Source organism: Haliotis rufescens, unplaced genomic scaffold (assembly GCF_023055435.1).
Source record: "Haliotis rufescens isolate VD_foot unplaced genomic scaffold, xgHalRufe1.0.p SCAF_12, whole genome shotgun sequence".
NCBI classification, from domain to species: domain Eukaryota; kingdom Metazoa; phylum Mollusca; class Gastropoda; order Lepetellida; family Haliotidae; genus Haliotis; species Haliotis rufescens.
Genome location: NW_025963802.1, coordinates 42,119,896 through 42,136,959, shown reverse-complemented (window position 1 = coordinate 42,136,959; position 17,064 = coordinate 42,119,896). Strand labels below are relative to the sequence as shown.

General features: G+C 41.1%; 2 protein-coding genes across 2 annotated transcripts in view; both read right to left on the bottom strand.

The window, feature by feature from the left end:
- Nucleotides 1–2,004, bottom strand: part of LOC124113920 — a 30,606-nt gene extending 28,602 nt beyond the window's left edge. Inside the window, exons 1-2 of the mRNA XM_046474414.2 lie at nt 1,862–2,004; nt 24–209 (exon numbers count right to left, since the gene is read on the bottom strand). Coding sequence (XP_046330370.2) covers nt 24–177 — 154 coding nt within the window. The 5' untranslated portion in view covers nt 178–209; nt 1,862–2,004. The remainder of the gene's footprint in view (nt 1–23; nt 210–1,861) is intronic.
- Nucleotides 2,005–3,793: 1,789 nt separating this feature from the next.
- Nucleotides 3,794–15,824, bottom strand: LOC124113892. The gene is made up of 13 exons (XM_048393696.1): nt 15,636–15,824; nt 14,224–14,436; nt 13,364–13,531; nt 12,100–12,804; nt 10,728–10,804; nt 10,145–10,399; nt 9,301–9,525; nt 9,076–9,139; nt 7,201–7,272; nt 6,606–6,749; nt 5,189–5,380; nt 4,880–5,062; nt 3,794–4,773 (listed from the first exon to the last, which is right to left on the bottom strand). The coding sequence occupies exons 2-13, from the start codon at nt 14,420–14,422 to the stop codon at nt 4,616–4,618; spliced, it is 2,442 nt and encodes an 813-aa protein (XP_048249653.1). The 5' UTR covers nt 14,423–14,436; nt 15,636–15,824; the 3' UTR covers nt 3,794–4,615.
- Nucleotides 15,825–17,064: the final 1,240 nt, after the last annotated feature.

Here is a 17,064-nt window from a genome sequence, read left to right as displayed (position 1 = left end):
AGTCGCACATATATTGCCTTCACCTCTTATGTAAAAGTATTCTTTCGACTTCTGGCCAGACTGGGCATCTTTGGTGGGGATAGCGGATGTCCCTTCCTTTGCTCGCGTCGCCAGGGCACTGAGTTGGGCTAGCAGGGGCTGCCAGGAGACTTGGTAGCTTCCTCCGGCGCCACTCATAGCTGCGTTGTCAGACACGGGGATTCCAGGATCTGTCGATGCACTGATATCATTAGTGTCTCTACAACTCATTGCACTTTCTCAAAATTCAACATTGAAATAATGAATACAACATTACAGCAAGATGCGTCACCTTTTCCTAGATCGATTGTAGGAAACGATAAAATGTCTATTCTAAAATCATGTTCATAATGGCAATTATATACACAAACGTCACCCGTCGACGTAATATTTTGTTTATCAGTGATGCTCTTCACCTTCATAATGCCACGACGTTCGCGCAACTACAAGGTGTGTACTCAAAGTAAAACGTATTTGTTCGTGTGTTCTGTGATGGATCATAAGCAACTGCAAGGACTGACATATTCAGGTGATATACCACTCATGATCAGTACCTGTCCCCCAGTCATAGGTCTCCACACAATTGGTAATCTAGACTAAATCAGGTGTGTCCACACAGACACTGATCTACACAAAGGCAGGGATACTGAGATGTTCCCTTTAATGTTGGGTGTCGTGTTTTCTGGAAAGTCATTTTGGGGGATGATATTGAGAACCAATTTCCCAGAATAAAGAAGTTTCATTAACCAAATTTCTTATTTGAGATAGCTGAGCCTTTCCGAGTCATCAGTTGATGTAGGTTTCCAGTCGCCCAGATCTCCAGGTACCAAGAACATGATTTTGTATCGATCAGGAAATGGTTTCTAGCAATGCAGAATTTCATGCGAGCTCGCTCGTAATAGTCACTGAGCTGTTTTCAGCCAGAGCTTATATCATTGTGTAGGTCACGTCACTCTGAACATGCAAGTGATGATAACATGTGGCCTATTTTTGTCGACCTTAACAACAATGCGTATGGTGTAAAGCCAAAGTCTACACTGCTATGACATTCACATACATGTATGATACTTTTGGTACTTGATGTAAAACAGCAGTGCGTTTGAAACGACTGACTTTGAGAGATCAACAACTTGATTATTTATTCGTCAATATGATTCTACAAATCTAAAGTGTTCTAAAAATGAATTAAAATAACTTTTCAACTCAAATTTAAAACATTTTATTAAGCCATAGCGTTCGACAAAGTTTTTATTCTGTCATCAAAATTCATGAAGAGATTGAACTTTTTTTTCACTTTTCAAACCTAGTAAGGAAAGTCTACGTGTTTACGTGGACATCTAAATCTCTGCATTTAAATTAAAAGCAGATGAAGTATCGTGAAGAATATTTCGGGGAAGTTTGGCTAAGACACGACACTTTTACGTGATCACGGGTTCGAATTCCATAGTTTTAGCAAACTGGAAAACGTCCAAGAACTACATCACTTCACATGCCGTGATATAACTGAAATATTGTTGAAATCTGTGTAACTCACAACAAGGCGGACATTTGGTATACGATCCAACATAATAAACGTACACATGAGAAGGGCCATATGACTTGAATACATGATTGGTTCGAGATCTCTGGCGAGAAAGTGAGAAACGAATTGTTCAAGCTTGAAGCTGTGCGCATTACATGATGTCATTGAGGTATGTCCACAAAAACGTGAGTCAGTTGAACAAATTGTTTCGCTATCACACATCAGTAAAAATGCAGAGGACTGTGACCTATAGAAGTTGCACAAACTTGAGGCAGGTGCAGTGATCAATGCGTGGTGGTGTACCCACTGTAATGTACTTACAATATGTGACCGTGACCTCACGCTGTAGTACGAAAGAACGTCACTGAATCCAGTGTTGAGAACCCCGATGCCCCTCCATCGCCATTTGTATCTGATTCAGCTCGGTGAATGTGACCAAATGTAATGAAAATGGACCAGTCGTGGATATCCTTGACAGGGAGTGATACGATGTTGTGTTATCTTGATGAAACCAATAACTGACAAACACCTACATTCGTCATAAGTCTCTGATATGAGTGTTGTGATTCCAGTGTTGACAAGATGGCCCGGGCTGGGCTAAATGTCTGGTTCAGTGCAGTGGGTGTCCAGTTTTCAACACCCCGTGATCTGTAAAGTAGACAGCCAGAGGTCATTAAGTTAGAGTTGACGTCATTACCTTGACAACCATGTTAGTAGCCCAAACTGGTCTAACAATAGGTGTTTGCCCTGCCCTGCCCTGCCCTGCCCTGCCCTGAACGTTTAGCGTCGCACTGCATTCAACGAGTGGACATATTTTGTGGTGGCAGTGTTGTGGAGTGGGCGTTCATTCCTACACTGGAAGGACATCCCTTGTGCATTTCCCAGGCAACTTAAAATCTGTTATTTACTGTACTAAGACCATTCGGACCCATGTCATTCCATTCATGAATAAAGATAACGTTGTTTTCCAACATAGCATTGCCCGACCTCACTCGATTCCAGTTCTTCAGTGGCCATCCAGATCACCAGATCGGAACCCAACTGAACATGTTTAAAAAGAACTTCATAGCCATGTAACGACGACGTAACCCTGAGCTTCAGACATTTCAGGACTTGTTTTGGCCTTGCGACAAGAGTGCAATAACATCACCAGGCAGTTCGTGCGGAAACGTGTTGTCTCGATGGGTCGACAGTTTCATGATGTCATTAATTCCAGTGGTGATCATACACGATATTGAAGTGGTATGTCCTTGATCTTTGATCATTGTTAAATGAATTATTCAAACACTGACAATCACACTTTGCTATATCATTGTAACCAAATGAGCAGCTCTTTATATTAAAACTGTCATTGGATTCAGCTATGCGTTTCTGTTCTAGGAGTATACTATCCACCAACGAGGACAGTGTTTGCAATATGGTGGGGAAACTATATGCATGTAGACATGAAGGCAAGCTTCCTCCTTCGCTATAACGTTATCTGTGGATTGACCTTACATCTCTGTACAGCATGAACAGTCTCATTATCTTATAAACGTAATGGTTATGGACAGTTCGATCAACACAGATTCAACAGGCATTCCGACATTAATATCGCATTCATTATATCATATGACTCTGTCACTGGAACAAACGAAGGACGATGAACCTCGAACCAAACAACATGAAAGTGTGGCCTGAAACATCATTCTGTTTTTCCTAAAGAAATATTGTTGTTTTTTGTCTGTTCACCATAATTTAATAACTTACTAGAATAAATTACACATGCATGTTTGAAGTCCTAAAGTAGCTATTTTTAGAGGGTATTGGTTGAATGCGCTTTTAATACTGAACCAGTGTGTAGGAAGCTGTCAAACGGTATTACTACAATCATGAATGACTCTCGCACAGCATACCTAAGCACAATTGTGTATCAGTAAAAGGGGCAAAACCTTTTCCCGTAGACATTTGTAAGATTCCGGCAACATTATATGCATATGTTCATGAATTAGTGTCAAATAGTGATGATGATACCAAGTGTTTGCGAAAACGTCAGCGTATCCTGCCCCACAGTGTTGACTGGGGGAAGTAATCACAGGTGAATACAGGTATGATCCACTACAGCAATGGCGGAGAGACGATAGTCTTACCTACAGCGTCATAGCCGGCTACATAGTGAGTACTGCGATGAGAGTTATGATGAACATATAAATATGACATGGCATAATATATAACAAGCTTTATTATATTATTATACACAACGTTTTAGGGCTACTCCTGGCCCCTTCAACTGATAATGATAAAGAAGTTGTTGTTCATAATATTCCTTATCATATGGTATTAAAACTTGCCAAGGCATAAGGAAAACAATGCTACAATGTTTTAATGTTTACTAGTGAGAGGGGAACATGCGTTGGCATCACACATTGGCACATAAAGTCAGATTTTTGTTAGTCTTTCAACGCGTAATTTCCTCAGTGACTCTATATGGCTGAACATGCCTTAAACGAAGGTGCTGCAAGAGTCACTATGAGTCTTCTTCAGTCACTACCTTCGTTAATGTTCTTAAAGAATCACAAGTAATAATATCATGAAAAGGATGGACCATTCCAAAATAGTTTAAGGTAATATGCAATCTGAGCATTCATTCTGAGATATATATTGTAAATGTATTTATTGTCACAAGTCACTATATGGCTGAAATAGTGCCGATGCGACGTTAAATTTTAACTCACTCACTCATTGTCAGAAATGACAGGAGACATGAGTGTTTGGGGATAGACAGGTTACCAGTGTATTGGCTAATGGAAGAAATGGAAGAAGCTTCGCAGAAAGGTTTAAAATCATCAACATATGTCACTGAATATGAACACTGATGTTGTCTTCTTTCCATGGTCGTTTTTGGAGTCCATGTTGGATTTCAAACTGGCCTACATTTCTCATCTGCTGATGGCCATATTTAGAAAATACCTGTGTTTGATATTGTGACAAAGCTGAAGGCGTAATACATATCAAAAAAATTAACCTCTTTGTGTACCCTTTCAATTGATATGTACTCGTTATAGCTCAATTAAAAGAAAGTGGTTTGGCCAGGAACTACACAACATCCAGCTCCACATGCAGCTCTCTCTCAACGTCCCTGGCGGCGTTCGTGTTCGTCTCCTCCGAATCTGACGTGACGACCACCTCTGTGGTACACGTTTCTCCAAGGCTCTCAGAGCGTTGACGTGAGAACTTTGCTTTCCACAAGGAATCTGAAACAGTCGGATGATATGAAAGATAAAGTGGGGTTGAGGTATTGTGGCGAATACGAAACATGGCCAGTGGAGATTGGGGAACTGTTCAGCAACGAGGACTTACCAACGAGGGAAACGTTGCTCACATCAGGAGGCTCCTGAACTATTCCATGTCTCGCTATCCGAGTTGCTACATCGATGTAGATGTTGGTATCGGGAACCGCGAGTGTCAGGACATATACACCACATAAACGACGTTTTATGGCAGCAACAATGGCGGCGGCTATTTGATCAGGTGAGAGAACGTCTGAAAAAAATAACAACGGTGAAAAATAACATTTGTAAAAGCAGAAGATATTTTCAAACTGCATCAAGAAATACAATTTGCGTCTGAATGTAGCCTTCCAGATCAAGACACATTACATCACGTTACCTTCAGCTGACAGTGGTATGGTCACATGGTACCACTCCTTCTCGGCAGCTAGACGTAGCCCTAACAGCATTGACTCTCTCACTTTGGCCTCGCTGTTGTCCTCGTTGTTGTCCTCGCTGTCGTCCTCATCGTAGGCACGGATGATTCTTCCGGGAACACTGGTGGAAGGATCAACCACACCGCTCGTCCTTGCTGGAAATAAGAGACAGTCAGTGTGTTTCCTTTAACGTTTCTTTGTGCAGAATGTCGCTGCATGCCAGCTTAATGTGGGAGAAAAAGCCGAGGTGATGACGTTTACTACTTTGGAAAAAAACACGACCCTATCATAGATCCCGCCACCATTATAATGGGAGGGGCTTGTTTGATTAATTTGGAGGCTCTTCATGACAGAATGTGCCCTTATTTTCTGTCTGATGATCCTCTTGTGAAGTATATCAGGACTGTTCATCAGAACTTGATGGAAACAAGGCATTTTGCTAAACGAGCCAAGGATGTGGGACATTATCTCAATGTCAATGATGATTTTGTTGATGGTTCTGAACTGCTAGACGGGACAGTAATGAATGTCAACCAAGCAAAGAACCATATATAATCGGCACAGGCTCAGGCTCTCTGAACGACTACTGCATCGAGTTTATGTGCAACGTATATATTGAGGAGAAAAGCAGCCTCGCAGGCCTGAAAAGTGAAACGGAAGGCTTTCTATTTGTTTCTACCTGTCAGTGTGTGATTTTGTTTTAAGATGTAAATATGAAATGTAGATTAAGCAATGAATTTAATGAGACTGTCCAACAGATTGTCAGTGGATGCCCCGCTTTGGCACAAACACAGTATTGTAAGCGACATGATGATGTGGGTCGATCCTTTTATTACTGTCTTCACCATGCTTGTGCTTTCGACAGACGTCCATCCATGGTTCGACCTCAGACCTATCCAAGCGAACAAACATGCTCTTGTCCGTTTTGATAAATCCAATGAAATCAATTATATTACTAAATGTTTTTTCCCTTGACACTTGACACTAATGTGATTGCCAAGATTCAGGGAACACATGGGACATATGCTCGATTTCGAAATGTTTACTAATTGAATATAAACCAATACAATTAATTTCTAAAAGAGAATGACAGTTATAATTAGAAATACGTTGCCATGTCGTGTAATTTTGTTAGCTCTGTAAATGACATAATATTGGGGAAGGATGTGAACACAATAGAAAAATTCTATTGATGTGTAAATCAAAGGAAATTCAATAGGAGTTTACTACAGTATTTCCTTTCTTTATAGTTAATATGCTATCTTACATGTTTCTTTATGTTTGTCTTTCACCCTTAACCCCACTTTAGGGTGGCATGTCCAACAACAAGGCGAAGTTTGTGTGTTACGCTCATTATGAAAAGAAAACAAAGTTAAATACTCCGTGTATCCCTCTCTCTCCACAGCAGGAGTGAAGTCTGTGTGACGTCACACACCTCGCTGATGCCCCCATTAATAATCTGGACTAGTGTGTCTGCAATGATGATTCTCAACTCGCACTTGGTCTTGACCGGTCTCCGCACCTCTAAATGCAATTAAAAAATAGAGTTACATAACCCGTTTTATTTCTGGGAACTCATTTTGTCCAGAGACCCTCTGCGCTGTGATCAGTCTCTTGGTGAATGATACAATTTGGACATGGAAGTTGAAAGCTACACATGGATAGCACCATGTAAGCAGGTAATGTTGAGTCAACCAAATACAATCATCCATGGTATTTACAAATATAACACATGGGATTACAATACTTGGTACATAGAAAACAAGGAACTACATTTAAAATTCTTGTGAATATATTCTGCATGTGTTGTATTTGAAGTCTCTGCATTAAGGATTGTAGTATAAAGGTAGATACATGTGTCAATCAATTGCAAACAACAAAACTGTTAAACAACAGTGCAAAAATGTATACAAATGTGACAGAATATCAATGTAAGTGTGGAAAAGTATTCGTTATAATATCAAACAAGTCATACCCCTTTCCAAGAATACAGGCAAACTGCTATCTGTTCTCGGCCTAAAGAGGTGGTAAAAGAATCCATGTCGGTCTGAAGATAGTAAATTCAAATCGTCAAGAGCAGAGAATAATTCATCTCGAATAACTGCCGAAGCAGATACCATTTGGTGCAAAGAGCAAAATAGAGGTGAAATTTATATGAATGTATCACTGACAGTTTTATTACAGCAGGGTTGATTAATGTGTGACGAAAACCAAAGAGGTAGTTGGAAAGTGAGCAAGGATCTTACACAGGCAGAAATAAAAGCACAAAAATTATTTGTTTATTTGTTGTTTAACTCCGCACTCAGCAATATTCCAGCTATATTGCGGCGGTCCGTAAATAATCGAGTCTGGACCAGATATTTCAGATTTTGATTTCATGAGCATCGATCGACGCAATTGGGATACGATGACGTGCATCAACCAAGTCAGCGATCCTGATCACCCGATCCCGTTCGTCGTCTCTTACGACAAGCATGGGTTGCTGAAGACCTTTACTAACCTGGATCTTCACGTATTGTTAACAAATGACAAATCTAGGGTGTTAAATAGCCTTTGCGTTACGTAAGGTGGATGCTGTGACGTGATATTTCGCTGACAAACCAAGGATAATACCAAGAGAAATGCTGAAACTCGAAGCCACGTCCAGAGGACACTGATACAACTCTACACAGCGAATTGCGTCACCTCACGTACAACCTATGCTATTGACTGCTTTCAGAGACAAAGGAGTGGGTGGGTTTTTGTCATTAGAAGAGCACACAAACTAAAAAAGAGGAAACCCATTCCGTCCCAGCCAACTGTCATCCAAAGTGTGGCTGCTCTACATGTATTCTCAAAGACCAGGTTCACTTCTGTCAAAACATTTGATTTTTCAACTTTGTACACAACTATCCAACATGACAAAATTTAGAAAAACTTCATTCCTTGATCCATGGGACTTTTGTTACAAAACGTGGTGGCCACAGATACAGCTACACATCTATCTTCGGGTCAGTTTGTTAAAAATGAAAGCAAATGCATTCTGAAGTTTACCGAGAACAGAATATGTGAAAAGCTGGACTTCATTCATAACATCTACGTAAAACTTGGTCATCAATTGTGCCCACCTTCTCGCTGAAATAGTCCATTGTGTATATGAATCTGAACATTTTCTCAGATTAGCAAAGTCAAAATAAGATAATTTGGCCAAGAAGTTTAACTTAAGCTTTAATATATCCATGATCTGATATCGTTCAATAACCATCAAATAGCCAATGCCTTTCACTAATTTATCCACCTGAACTAGAAATGAAGGAGAAAAGTGAGACCGCCTCATCTGTTTAGATATTTGCATAACAATGATCTGAGTGATAAAACCTTTGACTGTATGACAAGAGGGGCAAGGCTGAGCAATATACCTACAGCTTCATCCTTTGATATCTACATTTTACAAATGTTTAGGGTCAATCGAGCCAAGCGTCATACGACACAGAAAGGTCTCAGTGAAGCTTTCAAAAAGATTTATGGTAGACATGGTAGGACATTTCAAACATCTGACGCATCAGTGACAAACATGGTGTCGTGCAATTCCCTATTTTGACTTGTACCATACGTTGCCATGTTTTTTTAAAGTGAACGATTTATTTGCCTTTGCATGTGTTTGTGCGGGTATCACCGGTGGGGTAAAATGTTCGCTAACCTTTTCACGAACACCTGGTGTCATAATTATTTGATATTGATACATAAACACAAACTCATGATCGGAATCGTAAAATCGAATTTTGAATAATGTATAGTCGCTCTTATTAGACTACTGAGCCAGCAGCGTCCTCTTTTAACACAGAAGATCTAGTTTCGGCGTGCTACCCACCTTCTGGGGGTGCTTCCAGCCATCTTGTCTTGAGCTTGTGAGTGATACGATGAGCGAGAAACAGCTACGTGAAGAATAAAATACCAACAATTAAGCAATTTCAAGCACACCACAGTTTTCCCACAAACCTACACATTTTGTTGAGTATGTATATGTGTGAAAAATGTAATCTGTCTGATATCAAGAACCTTTAGAAGAACTGTATTATCTTAACACTCTATGTACCTGTTTGACATCTAACCTTGACTCAAGGGAGGTAACTATGAATATTTCCTTCAGCGATTTCTGTCTGTTTTCTTGGGTGACCAGATCAATGGTATGATACATGAGCTGTACAACGTTCTTGGTAGGATACTGTAGGGCTCCTGTGCCGAATGCTGGCAGAGCAATTGTCTGAAATCCATCCTTGCAGGCCTGGATGAGACATCGGAACACCAGAGACACCAGCCTCTGAGGAGGAACATATCCATATAAACAAAAGGTCACTAGTCTTAGTCATAAAACATTCCTGTATGTGTTCGTTGAGATAATGTATATCTCTGAACTCTTGATAAATACCCTAGCACTACAATGAACACAGAAATGAGTCGGTTAGTGAGTTGGGTTTAATGCTGCTTTTCCACAGTATTCCAGTTGTTTCACTGCGTGTCATCTTAATGTGGGAGGAAAGCCCGAAATGATGCAGGTCGTAGACGTTTACCACTTTGGTGAAACCCACGAGCACGGTGGTGACAAACCTAGAAACATGATCGGGACAAACCGGGATTCGATCCCACGACCATAGCTTTCTGGCGTGCTAAAGTGACGCAACTCGGCACATCGAATTGGGCGCCTCAGGCGACCCGTGCTCCCAACTACTGAAATGGAACAATAAATGCGATAATATAACAGTTTACGACTCTTGCTAGAAGGTCTGTTTTTGTAGGTGAACAATTGACTTGCCTTTCCATATATACATATGCTTTTTTTACCTCCATAGGAGAGTACAAAACATGTTATAAGTTAACAGGTAAAAAGGAGACATTTTACATGATTAATAGTCACACATCTTGTTATTCTTATTCATTACCTCGTAACACTTTGAAAAGGTGGATGTTTTCCTGAACCCTTTATAGAATGGAAGACATCCGTGGTAGATCTTTTTACAAGTGTCAAGATTTCCAGAGTGACCCACCGCCAAATCACCGTGATCAATCCCGTTAGGATAGGTGTGTCTTAAGCATGTCTGTATGTCGGAACCAGCCGCCTTCAGCAGGCTGTAGGACACACCAAACCCGGAACTCAGGTTCAGTTGTCTGTTGGTTGTATTTACTATAACATCAGCCTGGAAAAGCAGAAAATACTTGTATATTGGTTTTGGACAAATCTTAGACAAAATACACACCTCTGCCACTCACATACACCCGTGAAATTTCGGGTATCTTTGGTCTTCGTACGAGGCGACCAACGGGATCGGGTGGTTAGACTCGCTGACTTGGTTGATGTCATCGTATCTCATTGAATTGCACGTATACACGCACGCACGAACGCACGAACGCACGCACGCACGCACGCACGTACACACGCATGCACGCACGCACAGACACTGGGAACAGCATATTAATTTGGCGGTACCAAACATTATTTTCAGAGGTAAAAACACAGCTACTTACGTTTTGTTTTTCTATCCTGTTGAAGACAATGGTCACTTTAACATCTTGATCTTCTGGAAACCCACACGAACGATCGTCTGGCAACATACACGAACGGAAGCATATTCTATATATTTTGTACATTAGATATTTAATATCGTTATGATAATGTAATAAAAAACGCAGTACATTTATATATAAACAAAACTATTCTAGCTATAATACCTGATGAATAATATGTCGTTCCGAATTATTAAAGGCAAATAAATATTAATATTTAACACACATATGTATACTAAACACAAACAGCAGACAAAAGCAAACTAAAGGTTGCGACCAGTGCATTTCGACGACACTTTGAACGCAAAATTACAAAGTGATGACTTCGTGTCTTTTCCCTCAGCAGTAGGTGGCAGTGTGTGAGGCTGTTCCATTGTTGTACATAAAATCGGAATAAACACCTTTAGGTACATCTATAGAGATAGATAGAAAATCAGCTTCTATAAAAATACTCCAAATAAATAATCTAGGTCGTCTTGGACAAATTACATCGTCCATGTTAGGCTTGATCTTGTTTGGCTTCGTTTCCGAGTGATAAAAGACTCTCCACAAGACTGTATGACAAGAGGGATGACTTCAACTTTCCAATAGTCAACTGTCCCTTCATCTCGAGCAATAGTAGAGCAGCTCCAGCCTTTGGTGTTTACATTTCACAACTTTTGAGATACACTCGAGCATGCTCTTTCTACCAAGAATTCCAAGAGCGTCATACGACTCTTGCTCAGAAGTTGTTTGATCAAGGTTACAACATCCAAGGCCTCATTAAAGCTTTCAAACAGTTTTATGGTAGACATGGGGAGGACATTTCCAAATTTGACGCAGTGACAAAAATTATGTCTAATGCAATTCTATATTTTGAATTGTACCATATATCCCCATTTATTCTCAGGCGGGATACGCTCCCTCTTTCGCAAACACCCTGTATCATTACTATTTGATAGTGATTCATCAACACAGGCTCATGATATAGTCGGAATTGTACCATCGACTCTGCTTCATGTAGCGATTTCTATTGGATATGGAAAGGGTTTTGTCGCTGTACTTTCAAGTGGTAAAGGTCTACGACCTGAGTTACTTTGGACTTGTCTCTCACATTAAACAGATCTGCAGTGATGTAACTTAAATTACACTGTTCAAAGTGACAACTCACTTTTGCCCGGATATCCACCAGCAACTCTAAGGAAACGGGTCAAAGGTTCGATTATCGCAAGCCTGTCTGAATACATCTACAATTTAGTTTTCGTATTGTTGTTGGTGGTGTGCAGTAAGGGCGTGTTTGACACAACCAATTTGCTGTAAAGGTTATGTCAGCATCTTCATTGACAGGACTGACCTTGGGTATTAGGAACCGCAGATTGTGCTCTACGTCGACTTTTCACTGTTCGACTCTCCAACACATTGCTACTTTGGTAGAGTGAAGCCTGTTCTTTAGATGTTTCTCGTGGCCATCTTTGTATTGATGTAGATGTCTTTGGTGATCCTTGTTTTTCTTGGTTCTTCTTGTGTCTGCAGTCCGAAAGTTCTTGTAACTTATTAAGGGTTTCCTTCAGTAGATTGATAGTGTCTGCCATGCCAACAAGCTTCATACCTCCGTTGGTCTGATCAATGACGACAAGCACGTCCTGATCCCTCGACAACAGTGGCACAAGAACATGCTGGATATCAGCCACTTGAGCCATCTGTTCCAGTTCATCACTGCTGAAGGTGAGTTCCATCTCTACGACCGAGCTGGTGATGACATCCAGAGCTTCTACTTGTTTCTTTGCTTCCTTGGACTCAACCTCAATGTCAACCTCTCGTTGTTGAAATCGAAATGTTGCCTTGAACCCTTTCTTTTCCAGTTGATTACACAGAGTTTGCCTGGCTGTGTCTCTATCTTGGAGAAGTAGCTGTTGTATTGGTGAAAGAGGTATCGGATGACTGCTTTGTCCTGTGTCGTTTCTCTTGTCCTGAGCTTCTACAGATGATGTTAGCGGCTGTACTGAATCTATGCACATTGATGTGTTTATCGAAGCCCTTTCGACAGTTAACGGTTGCTCTGAAATAGTATTTAAGGCTTTCACAGTCTTTGATTGCAACACAATAAATTAGTACGTTAGCTTGAAATGTTAGTATTTGTCAAATCATTGGTCGAGAGAAAATATTAGTTTTTAAACTGACGTTTTGAAATTGAATTATTATTTTTCTAGGCCTAAAAGACATAGTGACAGCGCCCGAACTTTATAGAACTCACAATAGTCCTCGCAACACGAAATAGAAATACGAAATATCGTGATTATTAATTAATTTATTATAGTGAGTGAGGTCAATAAGGTGACTTTAGGGGATGTTAAATGTTGGACAGAGTATATTAAATCTGATCTGGTTATCGATACCAGTGTATCATGTTGCTGTAAGATAATATTGCCTGGGCCTCACTTTGTAGTCATTACATGAAACAGAATACGAGGTGAAATCACGTCAGAGGAAGATTAGAGGAACTCGTCGTAAGAAGCCCATCATCTGTCGTTTACGCCCTATGGAATCTGTTAAGAAAGATAATTGTGACTGATTATTCTCTGGCGTTGGCGTTTTATATCATATATTGATGTACTTACGATTCTCAATTTGGTCGCCTATATCTATCATTATGAAGTCATCTTCCGACTTCAGTGAGCCATACTGACAGAGTGTACCCTCTTCCTTTGCAGGCATCGCCAGAGAACTGACTTTGACCAGCGTGGACCTGCTCATAGCTACGTTGTCCGACCTGGGCATCCCAGCACCTGTATTGATATAAATGATTTAGTATCTGTACAACACACGACTGTCATGGTTAGGAAGCAGGGCGTGGAGTCATCCCACAGATGACAACCTTACCTTGTCATCTTGCTGACAGGGTTAACCTCTTTGGTCATGTGCACATGGCGTCCGACTTTGGATCAGAAGGTCCGTGGTTCGAATCTAATCACAGGACTCGGAAATGTTATGGCTGCTACATTGGCGTTCAAATATTAAATTTGAGCAAAATAAGTCTCAGTAACCTACTATGCGGCCCGAGTCCTGCCTTCTGTTGATGGGGAAGTAAAGAGATTAATTATAACGAGGCTGGCACGATAAGGATGTCATCTGTGGGATGACTCCACGCCCAGCTACAGTATTATGATCTGATTTTATTTACCTTTCAGTCATATACTGCGCAATGAGATATATTGCACCGTCGGGAGGTTCAGTAAATCAAATTCCCAGATCTACAGTCTGATCTTTTTAGACAGACAGCGATTTCCACAAACTGTCAGAGATCTCCACACATACAGAGATCTATAAACTGTCAAGGATCTTCACATAGTCAGTGATGTACACAGTCATAGATCTGTGCATAGTCAGTTATCATCATACTGACACTTATCTACTCAAAGTCATATATCTCCTAAGTCTATGGTCTACATGCAAGTAGAGTTATCGTTAACACACTTACGAGTATCACACATCTCTCCTTCATCACTTATGATGAAGTAACTTGTCGACTTCATCGTGCCAGACTGGGCATCACTTTTCAGGATGGCGGATGCTCCCTCCTTTGCTTGCGTCGCCAGGGCTCTAAGCTGGGTCAGCCATGGTCTACTGGGGTCTAGGTAGCGTCCTATTGAGCTACATAAAGCTACGTTGTCAGTCATGGTGATCCCAGGACCTGTCGATGTATTGATATCCTAGTATCTCTATGACTCACAACAGTTACTGTGAAGAGAATAGCTTTCTAATTCATATATATGGACTACTAAACTAAACCCGTTAGATACCGTTTTTCTTACAAAGAGTGATGAGGTGAGGTGAGATGGGGTTTAACGTCGCGTCCAAGATTTTTGCACATGTGTATGTATGTGTGTGGCTGCTTGTACTAGTCCGGACTGATGCCTATTTAAAGTGCTAGCCCACTGAGATACCATGCCACAGTTTAACATGAATACCCCACTCAGTCACATTATACTGACTCCGAGCCGACCAGTCCTTGATTTAGCCCCTTAATTTCGAGCGGGGCCCTTATTGTACAGAATACGTTGCATAATACAGATGTATAGTGCTACCGACGTGCCCATTCGCTATGTGTAATAAAGGTGTCTTGTCTCTTCACAGGTGAGTATTAAACCCATTGTATTGACTCAGATGTGTTGATGAACCTACGGCGGATACCATAAATACTCCGTAGACACTCACTCGGAGAGCTTCTTTCCCAGATCTTCCCACTGGGTACACACAGTCGGGTCGAGCTCCACAATATTAAAAAAACACTGTTAAATATATATTCACTTGTACAGAAAAACGTTGACGCTAAGGGACGCATCTGGGCTCTCAACTCGACCAAAGATCTCCTAACAGACAGAGATCTACATACAGTCAGTGATATCGACACAGTCAGAAATTTCCACACCTTCACAGATATACACACAGTCACAGGATCCGCACAATAGGAGCTTTGCATATCGGTGACAGACCTATACACATCAGTGATGTACAAAGTCAGTAATCTCCAATCAGAGATCTCAACACACTATATAATATGTAGTAATATACACACAGGCAGGGATCTACACACGCTAGATACACGTCTCGCAGTCATTGGTCCCCAAACATACAGTCATCTACTCACGGCCAGTTGCCTCCACACAATTAGGTATCGAGACACAGCCAGAGAACTCCACACAGTCTGTAGACAGTCATAGTACAATTATTTATCAACAATCAGTCTCCACACTGTCATACATCTACACACAGGAAGAGATGCAAAGATCTTTTTTTAATGTGTAGCGTTTTCTTGAAAAAACATTTTGGAGGATGATTTTGAGGACCAATCAGTCAGAATAACGAGGTTTCATTAACTCCATTTCTTACTTGGGATAACTGTATCCTTCCAAGTCGTTAGTTGATGCAGATTTTCAGTCTCCCGGCTCTCCAGGTACCAGGTACGTGATCTTGTATCGATCCTAAACGGGCTTCTAGGAATGTAGAATTAGCTAACTCGTGATGGTCACGGAGCTGTTTTCAGCCAGTTCCTTTGCCATGTTGTAGGTCACGTCACACAGCGACATGTATGCAAGTGGTGATAACATTTGGCCTACTTTTGTACACCGTGATAACAAAGCGTATCGTGAAAGACAAAGCCTACGCAAGTACACCAGACATTAAAGCATGTCACCTCGGTCGCTCTAATAAGCTGTGCAGAGTCCCTTGGGCACGCCAGAAACCTATGATTGTGAGATCGAATCCCGGTTCGCCCCGATTATGTTTCTAGGTTTGTCAGCACCATACCCGTGCTCGTGGGTTTCATCGAAGTGGTAAGCGTCTGAGACCTGCATCACTTCGGGCTTTCCTCCCACATTAAGCTGACACGCCGTGATATGACTGGAATACTGTTAAAAGCGGCGTTAAACTCACTCACTCACTCCATTCATGAACCAACGTACGTCGTTTTCAACATAACATTGCCCGACCACACTCGATGCACAACTAATTTCCTAACACAAAACAACATTCCTGTTCATCAGTGGCCATCCAGATCACCAGATCTCAACCCAACTGAACATGTGTGGGACGAACGTAATAAGCGTGTACGACGACGTAACGCTGAGCTTTTGTTGGCTTTGAAACAAGATAAACATTCCCAGGCATCATGTGGAATCTTGTTGATTCCATAGGTCGGCGGTGTTAGGATATCTTTGATTCCAGCGGTATGATTCCACGATATTGTGTTGTGTCCTTGTCCCTTGTAACACAGTGAAATTGATCACCTAATCGCCAGCACACAAAGTCAGCGATCTAACATAGCTTTCGGCCATTGGAGCCGTGCCAATTTACACTTGTCAGAGGGGTACTCAAAGTACGTGATCTAGACTACCAGTTGTCGGACTTTCAGTTTTTTGAACGCCTCGGTGGCTGAGTTGGTTAGATCGCTGACTTTGTGTGCTGGCGATTAGGTGCCTCACTCTGGCAAGTGTGTGTTCGAATCCCGGACGGGACTCAACCCCCAAAAAGTACGAGAATCTATACTTTACTAAGAACATGTTATCCCAAATATAACAGTTGTTACATTTTACCACTTTCTAAATGGCATTTTCTATTCATATCTTTACATATCTTTGTAACCAAATGATTAATTCCTGATATAAAAGTGTCTTTTGAATTCAGCTATGCATTTCTTTTGTCCTGTAGTTTATGTGTTTGTGATATGCTGGGGTATCTATACTGAAGGTAGTCAAGTCGACAAGCTTCCTCCATCGTTTCAACGCTATCTGGGGATTGATACAAGATCTCTGTACAGCAT